The sequence below is a fragment of the Muscardinus avellanarius genome, assembly GCF_963383645.1.
Source record: "Muscardinus avellanarius genome assembly, chromosome: 16".
In the NCBI taxonomy this organism is placed as follows: Eukaryota; Metazoa; Chordata; class Mammalia; order Rodentia; family Gliridae; genus Muscardinus; species Muscardinus avellanarius.
In genome coordinates, this window is record NC_137802.1 from 3,791,628 (window position 1) to 3,801,578 (window position 9,951).

The 9,951-nt window shown below is 68.3% G+C and overlaps 1 protein-coding gene across 1 annotated transcript; it reads left to right on the forward strand.

Annotated features, from left to right (window-relative positions):
- Nucleotides 1-5,351: 5,351 nt before the first annotated feature.
- On the forward strand, nucleotides 5,352-9,470 carry ZBTB7A (zinc finger and BTB domain containing 7A; the record flags this gene model as incomplete). The annotated part of the gene is made up of 2 exons (XM_080713907.1): nucleotides 5,352-6,607; nucleotides 9,020-9,470. Exons 1-2 carry the CDS (start codon nucleotides 5,367-5,369, stop codon nucleotides 9,468-9,470), a joined length of 1,692 nt encoding a protein of 563 aa, XP_080570033.1. The 5' UTR covers nucleotides 5,352-5,366.
- Between the last annotated feature and the right edge of the window lie 481 nt (nucleotides 9,471-9,951).

Genomic DNA, 9,951 nt, shown 5'->3' on the forward strand with positions numbered 1-9,951 from the left:
TCGGCGGGGCTCGGGGCTCTGTTTACCGCCAGGCATCGCTGTGGAGACGGCTGGGGGAGGGGGCAGGAGCCGCCGGCTGGAAAAGCCGAGCCTCCTGGAGGAAAGCGGAGCCAACGGGGACACTGAAATTTTAATTCGTGGGTCACTCTGGGGGGGCATTTGTTATCCGGCTCTGATTGGCTGCCTGGTGGCCAGTCAGCAGTCCGGCCCGCGGGAGCCACGCAAACTCGCAGCCCAGGGAGGAGGAGCAGAGTCTGCGGGCCCTGGCTCACGGGGAGACTGAGGCAGCGCTCAGCGGGGGAGGCCCTGGGCAGGGGCGCACCCCTGGGGTCGGCGGGTGCTCCTGGGGGCAGCCCTGTTGCCGTGTGAGGACTCCGAGTCCTGGGAGGGAGGCTGCACAGGGAGCCTGGGCTTTAGGGCAAGCTTCAGAGCAGGGCCATGTGGGGCGGGGGGCCCTTGAGGCACAGGGGAAGCCCAGGGCGCCCAGCCGGCCCTGCCCCCGTGTCCCCAGCTCTGCCAGGGCACCTGCAAGCCTGCGTGCTCCTGGACAGGGTCGGGGACGAAAGCACCTGTCATGCATGCTCTTGGGAATGGAGTGTCTCTGGGGCTTTGCCCAAAGACACCACTGAGGCTCAGGGCGGCCCCCAGGGTCACAAGGCAGGAGCTGCAGGCCTGCAGTGGTGGGTGCCGACCTGTCCCACCCCACCACCCCACCCTCAACTCACCCCCGGGTTCATAATCCCACAATTCCATCTGCTGGCCCCCTGAGGCAGTAGACTCTGGGCTTTGGGACACTAGCAGAGGCCACCGAGGTCACTTCAGGAGCAGAGCTGGCTAAGCAGGGGTCGCTGGGAGCTGGAGTTCTGGCCACGCCCGGCGGCCTGGACTGCCTGGGGTGGGGGCTGGCCTCAGGAGCGGAGTGCCCCCTACCTCGTGCCCCTTCCCCTTTGCCCCAGGCACCTGGCAGACCCCTCCCCGGCTTAGGCCGCAGGACCAGGGGGCTGCACAGGGAGGTCACTTCTCTGCCTGCCTCAATGTCCCTGTCAGCGCAGCCCCCTAATCCCGCTCCTGCTCTCTCCTTGGCCTTGCCCTGTGTCCAGGCCATCCTGAGGTCGCTGCTCTGAGGGCAAGGGGGATGAGCTCCCCAGGTGCCCGGCCGGGATGGGGGCTCGCCCGTGCTGGGGCCTGGGCCTGCGCCTGGGGGAAGGGAAGAGGCCGACCTGGGAGGACTAGTCAGGCAGGACACGGCGGTCGGATGCCTGCGTTCAGATCCCAGCTCTGCTGCATGACCCTGGCAAGCCCCTTTCCTTCTCCGAGCCCATTTCCCGTCAGCCGTCAGACCCCCTCCTGGAGCGCGGTGGACAGTGCCTGTGGAGATGACCAGGGGCCCAGCATTCTGGCCTGAGGCCGCAGCCGCGGCAGGGCACCATTGGGGAGCACGACGAGGCCCTGCCCCTCCATCTGTCCCCCAGCAGGCCGGCCCTCGTGGACGTGTCCCCACCCACGCCCTTCTGGTTTGACTGGAAAACAGGGCCGGTGCCACCTCCCCTCGGGACGTGAGGAGGACCTTCAGGGTCCAGGTGCCCCGGGGAGCAGGTGTAGCTGGGCTCAGGGTGGGATCCTGCAGTCTTGCTTCTCCCGGTGACAGGAAGCTCACTCCCTCCACCTCCAGTGGGGCCAGCTCCGGCTTCCTGAGGCTTCTGGGAACCAGGCCTTCGACTTGGGTCTGGACGTCCTGGCCCGGAGCGATGCTCTGAGCGTGGGAATAGGGTGGGCTGGCACCGGGTCCCAGGGCCCCCCTGCTCCCCGCCACGTGCCCTCTGGCCCCTTGGCCTGCTGCTGCCTCTGGCCCTTTAAGGCCCGGCAGGAAGCCCCTCCCCATTTAGGGTAATAAATGGACAAGTAAAATGGCCGAGGGCCTGTTTGCTCTGTGCTGCCAAAGGGAGGCCTGCCTGCTGGGGGACGACGGCCAGCAGCCACCTGGCCCGCGTGCCCTCCTGTCCTATTAACCTGGGCCAGGCTGGGATTGGCACCAGGTGAGGGTGGGGTAACCCATGGGGGCCGACCGACCTTGCAACACAGGCACACAGGCGCAGGGCTGGGCGGGGCCTGGGCCGCACCTGCAAGGTAGGCAGCTGTGTGACCTTGGGCCCACGCCCACCCTCTCTGGCCGGGCTCCCCTCTGGCCTGTGCCTTCAGCCGGGCCTGCCTCTCTGGTCCCTGGGCAAGGAGGCGGGAGTGAGCCCCTGTCCCTGAGCGGGCCAGGGGACAGCCTGGCTACACCTTTCGGGGGCTGGCTTGGGAGCATAGTAGGGCCTCAGGCAGTTTGCTGAGTGATGTGCCTGGACCCTCCCCCGCCCCTCAGGAAACTGAGGCTCAGGCTGCTTCTTGCCCAAGGTCACTCAGCTCGGAGGTTCTTTTCCTGCTCTCCTTGGGGGGGTGGGTGACAGGCAGCCCAGTGTCCTCCAGGAAGGTGCCCCGTGGCCACCAGCGACCTTGGGGAGGTCCCCTCGCCCTCCCTGGCCCCAGCCCCCAGCCGGCTCCTTGGGGTCCTGAACTCCGTCCCCGGGGGGGGGGGGGAATGCCCCCTTGGAAGGCCTGAGGCCTGCGGTGCGTCGTGCATCCGAGTGCCTGCTGAAGGATGCTCACTGGTGAAGGTGCTGCTAAGGTCCTAGAGGTCCAGGCCTGCGACGGGCCTGAGCCGCTGCAGCCGGTGGCCCTGGGTTAGACGGGAGGTGGCCTGGCAGGCTGCAGCCGCTGCTGGGTGTGCCTTCCAGCCTGGCAGGCAGGGCTGGGGCTTTGTTTGCTGCGTCCCTACTGTGCACCAGCCGGGCCGTGGAGGAGGGCATCCTGCCTCCAGCCAGGAGCGGCCTGCCGGGGCCTGCCCCTCTGCCGCAGAGTCAGCACGAGCCGCCGGAAATCCCACGAGCCCGGCGGGGGAGGAGCTGCGAGGAGCCACAGGCTGGGTGGGTGTGGGTCTGAGCTGGGGACCCTGCCCCGAGGCCAGCTTCAGGCGTGGCTCCCTGGGGGCAGTCACTGCTGTGTGCCGGTAGCCAGCTAGGCCGCCTTAGTAGAAAGGAGCCACAAGCACACAGTGGGTCTCCAACATGTAGGTGCCCATTCCCGGGTCCTCCCTCCATCACCTCAGGGACCCTGGGGCTGTTGGCCTAGGGCCCCCAGGAGGCCCAGGTGGGCGGGGCGGGGCCAGCAGGTGGCTGGTGTTCCTGGAGAGTGCAGGTCTGGCGGCTGCAGGGCCACCCCAATCTTGGGGGTGGCCCGGGGCAGGCAGCTCCCAAGAACAGGCCTTGGTGGAGGCCCCGGCCAGGCCCCTGGGCCTCGGTGTTCTCATCTGTGGAATGGGGGCCAGGGTGCCGAGGGCCTTTCCTGGCGTGTGTCCCCAGGCCTGGTTCTGACAAGAGGGATGCCGGTGGTGGAGAACCAGAGGGCCTGGGTGGAGAGGGCCGAGGCACGGTCCTCAGGTGCAGCTGGACCCCACCGTGGCCTGGAGCCTGGGGACCTCCGCACTTAAAATAGGGCCGCGGCGCCTGGGCCCGGGCGCGGCGCCTGGTGGGAAGCCAGGGTGGAGTGGCCTGGCAGGGCTGAGTCAGTTGGGCTGTTTCGGGACCCAAGCTGGAGGTCCCTGGAGACACCTCAGTGCCGTTCCCAAGGGGACCCCGGGTCACCCAGGGGAGCGGCCCAGGGGAGCCATCTTGGGGCTCGGTGGCTGGGTCAGAGGTCTCTGCCTCCTGCGGGGGACGGGTGGTGAAGGGAGGGCCTGTCCGAGCCCTAGCCCCATCTGCCCGCAGGCTCCCGAGGCCGGGCCAGACGGCAGATGGTGGAGGAGGGGGGCTCTGCGAGGCCCCCCCAGGGCCCGGCCTGGCAGCCGCCTGAGCCTCCCCTCCCCTCCAGGCAGGGAGCAGCTGGGGCAGCGGGAAGGAGGGTGGGCGGGCGGCCGGGCCAGGGAGTCCAGGGGAGGGAGGCAGCAGGCCGCACAAAGGCCTGGGCGGCGAGCAAGGCCCACTTGCCCTCTTCTCCGGGACCCTGGAGCTGGAGGAATGTGGGTTGTGTTGGGTGGCGTGGGGCAGCCCGGCTCTCTGGAGAGGGCGGAGGGGTGGGGACAGCCGCCAGGGGTTGCACAAGTGCAGAGTGGGCGGATGAGTCACTGCCCGGGGAGGGCGGTGAGCAGGGGTGGGGAGGGCGGGGCCTCGGTCCCCAGGGCCAGCACCTCCAGAGGCCTCTACCCATTTCACAGATGGGGACACTGAGGCCCGGAAGTTCCAGGGCCCTGTCTCAGGCTGGGAAGGGTATGGGCCTGAGGACTGGAGGTCTTGCCCTCCTGCTGCCTTCAGGGACTCTCCTGCTGTGGCCCGGGTTCCCTTATGACTCATGGCCAGGGCCGAGCCCGTCCTGGGGGCTCAGGGAGGCAGGAAGAGGTTTGCCACCAAACCAAGTCCCTGGCCGGCCCAGGCACGCCCAGTGTCCCCTGGACCCCCGTGGGGCCGCAGCCCCCCCAGCCTTTTCTCACTTCCCCCAGGGGCGCTTAGCCTGGGCAAATGGGCTGAGGCTTAGGAAGATGGGAGGTTCAAGGCCAGTTCTCAGCAGCTTAGGATTCTCAGAATAGAGCAGGACTGGGGATGTAGTTCAGATGTAGACTGCCCCCAGGGCTCAGCCCCCAGTGCCTAAAAGGGGGGGAACGTGCATCAGGGAGCGTTCCTTGTGCACCCACCGGGTGCCTCTGAGATACCGCCACTTGTCTCTGTGTTTTGTGGTACTGGGGTGTTCTGCCTCTGAGGTACACCCCAGCCCTGTTTTCATTCTTTATTTTGAAACAGGGTCTGAGTTGCAAAGGGCCTCAGTAACTGATGCTGGCGCGAACTGGGAACAGGGAGCCTCCTGCCTCAGCCTCCCAAGTAGAGGCCTGCGCCACCGTGCCCGGCTCTAGATGCCCCTTGGCAGGCATATCTTTCTTTCTTTTTTTTTTTTTTTTTTTTTTTTTTTTTTTTGGTGGTACAGGGGGTGGAACCCAGGGGCCTTCTACCTCCGGGCTGCACTCCCAGACCTATTTATATTTTATTTGGAAACAGGGTCTCTTAAGCCAGCTGAGGCTGGCTTCAAACCTGTGCAATCCTCCTGTCTCAGCCTCCCAAGCGTGGGGATTACAAGCGTGCACCCCTACACCCGGCAGGCATTTCTGATAAAATGAACCTGGACCTCTGAGCGCCATGTGTACGGTTGGGAAAACTGAGGCAGACAGGTCCACCAGAGCGTTTGCCATGCGGCTGGAGGGGGGAGGCTAGTGCCCTGCCTCCCCGAGGCCCAGAGCCTGCACTCACCTGCCCTTCGTGCTGCAGGTCTCGGCGCGGAAGATGGCCGGCGGCGTGGACGGCCCCATCGGGATCCCGTTCCCCGACCACAGCAGTGACATCCTCAGCGGGCTCAACGAGCAGCGGACGCAGGGCCTGCTGTGCGACGTGGTGATCCTGGTGGAGGGCCGCGAGTTCCCCACGCACCGCTCGGTGCTGGCGGCCTGTAGCCAGTACTTCAAGAAGCTCTTCACGTCGGGCGCCGTGGTGGACCAGCAGAACGTGTACGAGATCGACTTCGTCAGCGCCGAGGCGCTCACCGCCCTCATGGACTTCGCCTACACCGCCACGCTCACCGTGAGCACGGCCAACGTGGCCGACATCCTGAGCGCCGCGCGCCTGCTGGAGATCCCAGCCGTGAGCCACGTGTGCGCCGACCTCCTGGACCGGCAGATCCTGGCGGCCGACGGCAGCGGGGACGCGGCGCAGCTGGACCTGGTGGATCAGATGGACCAGCGCAACCTGCTGCGCGCCAAGGAGTACCTAGACTTCTTCCAGAGCAACCCCATGAACAGCCTGCCCGCCGCGGCCGCCGCCTCCTTCCCCTGGCCGGCCTTCGGCGCGGCTGACGACGACCTGGACGCCACCAAGGAGGCTGTGGCCGCTGCCGTGGCCGCCGTGGCCGCGGGCGACTGCAACGGCCTGGACTTCTACGGCCCGGGGCCCCCGACGGAGCGGCCGGCGGCCGGCGACGAGGGCGACAGCGCCCCAGGGCTGTGGCCGGAGCGGGACGAGGACGCGCCGCCCGCCGCGCTCTTCCCGCCGCCCGGGCCACCCGCTGCGCAGAACGGCCACTTTGGCCGCGCTGAGGATGAGGCGGCCGCGCTGTCCGAGGCGGTGCCTGAGCCCGGCGACTCCCCGGGCTTCTTGTCGGGCGCGGCCGAGGGGGAGGACGGCGATGCGGCCGAGGTGGACGGGCTGGCGGCCAGCACGCTGCTGCAGCAGATGATGTCGTCCGTGGGCCGCGCGGGCGCACTGGCGGCCGGCGACAGCGACGACGAGGCGCGCGCCGACGACAAGGGCGTCATGGACTACTACCTGAAGTACTTCAGCGGTGCGCACGAGGGCGACGTCTATCCCGCCTGGTCGCAGAAGGGCGAGAAGAAGATCCGCGCCAAGGCCTTCCAGAAGTGCCCCATCTGCGAGAAGGTGATCCAGGGCGCCGGCAAGCTGCCGCGGCACATCCGCACGCACACCGGCGAGAAGCCCTACGAGTGCAGCATCTGCAAGGTCCGCTTCACCAGGTGAGCTGCCCCGTCGCGCCACGCCCCCGCCGTGCCGTCCTGGCCACGCCCATGCTGCGGCCACGCCCCGGCCACATGCCCAAGCTGTGGCCAAAACCCCGGCCACAAGAGTGTGGCTGTACGGCCACGCCACGGCCTGGCCACACCACCCATGCCACGGCCACACCCCTGGCCACATGCCACGCCCCCGCCACACACCCGCACGGTGGCCACGCCACGGCCACACAAGTACGGCCCCGAGGCCATACCCCAGCCACTCATGCACGGCCCTGTGGCCACGCCCCCGGCCACGCCAATCCCCTGCAGCCACGTCCCCGGCCACATACCCTTTTCCCTTCCCTACCCACCCGGCCACGCAGCCCACCGCCCCCTCTCCTGCATCACGCACTCAGCCACGTGCACCGTGCCCACTGGCCCCGCTGCCCCTCTCCTTCCCCTACCCGCCCAGCTGCACACACCCCACCCCCACCTGGCCACGCACGCCCCACCCTCCACGTGCAGCCACGCACACACGCCTGCCCTCCTTCCCCATCGCACCTGGCCATGTGTCCCGCACACACGCACGCACGCATGCCTGGTGCACCTGGCCTTGCCCTCTCTCCCAGCCTGGCCGCAGCCAGCCGTCCTCCCCCAGCGCTCGCCCACCCCACTCCGAGTCAGCCCTTCTTGCCTGGGTGCCCTCGAGTGTGCCTGGCCTTCCAGGTGGACGTTTGGGGCGGTGGAGGCCTCCAGGTGCGGCACTGCCAGCCTCCCAGCTCCTCCGGGAGGTTGGGGCAGAAGGTTTGCAAAGTGGAGCCCGACTCCACAGGGCAGAGGCCAGCTGGCCGCAGAGGTCAGCCTCTTGCGCTGCAAGGAGGTTTCCGTAGCAAGCTGTTTTCAGAGAGGATGGACAGCCCCTTCCTTAGGCCAACAGTGGTTGAGCACCTACTGTATACTAGGCCCCGTTCCAGGGACTGGGAAAAGCAGTAGTGGAGAACAGGAACTCCCTGAGGGAGGACAGAGGATAGGGAGTGCAAAGGCCCTGGGGCTGCCTCCGCCTGGCAGGGGAGGGAGCCCGGGTCTGATCTCTGTTCAAGGCCAGGCTGGGGCAGTTTGCCATTCGGTTTCAGTTCAGGGGTGACTGGCTGGGCCGTGTGGACCCAGGGCGGGCCAGGCAGTGGAGGTGGGACGGGACGGCTGGCAGGCAGGGGCCCTGGCAGGCAGGGGCCCGGCCAGGCTGGGTGACTCAGCGTCACCCCTGCCCCCCCGCAAGCCCGCAGCCCTGGGGGTTCCCCCACCACGCCCACCGAGGCTGAAGAAAGAGGCCATTGTCCTGGCTTGGCCTCACCCACAGGGTGGGAACCCAGGTTAGCCCCTTCCCCAGTACCCTGGGCCCCCTCCTCTCCCCAGCCTACCAGGGAGGCGGGTGCGGCCAGGCTCCAGAGCCCAGGTGGGGGCAAAGGGCAGTGGCCAGGAGGCGGGCCCAGTGGGTAAACTGGCAGAGCTGGGCTGCTGCTGCTCCCCAGGTGGGGTCCTGCCCTTGGGGGTCTCGGCTCAGGGGGAGTCCACAGGGTGGGGGGCTCCCCAGGGGCCTGGGCCAGCAGCTTACCACAGGCCTGTGGGCTCACGCTGACCTGTGGGACACTTGGGTACCCCACCCCCACCTGGGTGATCTTCCCTGCCAGCAGGGAAACCGAGGCGGGGGCACTGGCAGTCCCTCCTCTCTGCCCCCTGCCCAGGCCTCCACCCGCCTCTGCGCCCCTGGGCCGGAGCCGGGGCCCCTCTGAGTCACGGCCGATGTTGAGTAAGCGGGCCTGTGGCAGCCGGGCTGTAATTACCCAGGCCGGGGCTTGGGGTGACGAAACTGGCTGCCTCCACCTCTACCCGCCTGTGGCCGGGCCGCTGTGCAGCCCGGGGAGTCTGTGTGCCTCTCTGGGCCTCTGTCTGGTGTGAGGGAAAGTGGCCAGATGCCTGGGGCCTGGCAGCGGGTCTGGCCTGTGTGGGGAGCCGGAAGGGCAGAGGCCGGCTGCAGTGTCCTGGCCCGGGAGGCCCAGGCTCAGCGCCCCGGGAGCCACGGAGGGGCGGGCGGCACCAGAGGAGAGCGGGGCGCATGTGTGGGGACTGGCAGGGGCAGAGGCGCTTCCCAGGTAGGACCCTGAGGGTTGAGTAGGAGTCTGTCGGCCTTAGCTCCATCAACCGGGTGAGGTCTGGGCGGGGGCCAAGGGGTGGGTAGCCCGTGGGCCAGGGCACGTGCAGTGACCAGCGCCCTGCCCAGCCTGCTCTGTGCCCTGGTCTGGGTGCCGCCCTCAGTCCGCGGCCCTCAGAACCAGGCTGCTGCTGGGGCAGGATGGCGGAGGAGGGCCGGCTGCCCCGGGAGGGCGCTGGAGGGCAGGTGCCCGCAGACCGCGCACCTGACGCGCTCGCCCCCCGCAGGCAGGACAAGCTGAAGGTGCACATGCGGAAGCACACGGGCGAGAAGCCGTACCTGTGCCAGCAGTGCGGCGCCGCCTTCGCGCACAACTACGACCTGAAGAACCACATGCGTGTGCACACCGGCCTGCGGCCCTACCAGTGCGGCAGCTGCTGCAAGACCTTCGTGCGCTCCGACCACCTGCACCGGCACCTCAAGAAGGACGGCTGCAACGGCGTGCCCTCCCGCCGCGGCCGCAAGCCGCGCGCCCGGCCCGGCCCCGAGCCCCCGGCCACGCCCGACGCGCGGCGCCACGGCCCCGAGAAGCACTTTAAGGACCAGGACGAGGACGAGGACGCGGCCAGCCCCGAGGGCGCCGGCCGGCTGAATGTAGCGGGCGCCGCGGCCGACGACGGTGGAGGAGGGGTCCCCGGGGCCGCCGCCGCGCCTGACCTCCCCGCCGGCCTCGCCTGAGAACCAAAGGACGACAGGACCCCGAGCCGGAGGCAGATCACCCACCACCCCTGAGCGAAACAAAATCTATCTATATACAGATCTCTATATCTATATATATATACAGATATATATATACGAGCGCCACGAGCTAGGGTAGCGCTTTCCTGGCCCCGCGGGCGCCCCCTCCTGGGCCTCCTCCCCGGCCCCGCTTCCCTGCACCCCATCCGCCGCTGGGTCTCGGGGCTTGGTTCGGGGTGTTGTGGGGCGAGGTCCTGGGCCTGGGCTGTGGTCAGGGCGAGCTTGGGGGCCGGGGACTGACTGTGGTGAGCTCTGATACTTCCCCTGCCGGTTTCTACGCGTCTTTCAGACAAGACCTTAAATGATTTCTGTCCGCTCTGAGCGGACGTTAAAATGGCCCCTGTCCCCGTTCCCGACCCTCCTTCCTCAGGGCACTTACTAAGGGGGGCCTCCCCGACCTCCCCAGCGGCCTCCCTGCCTC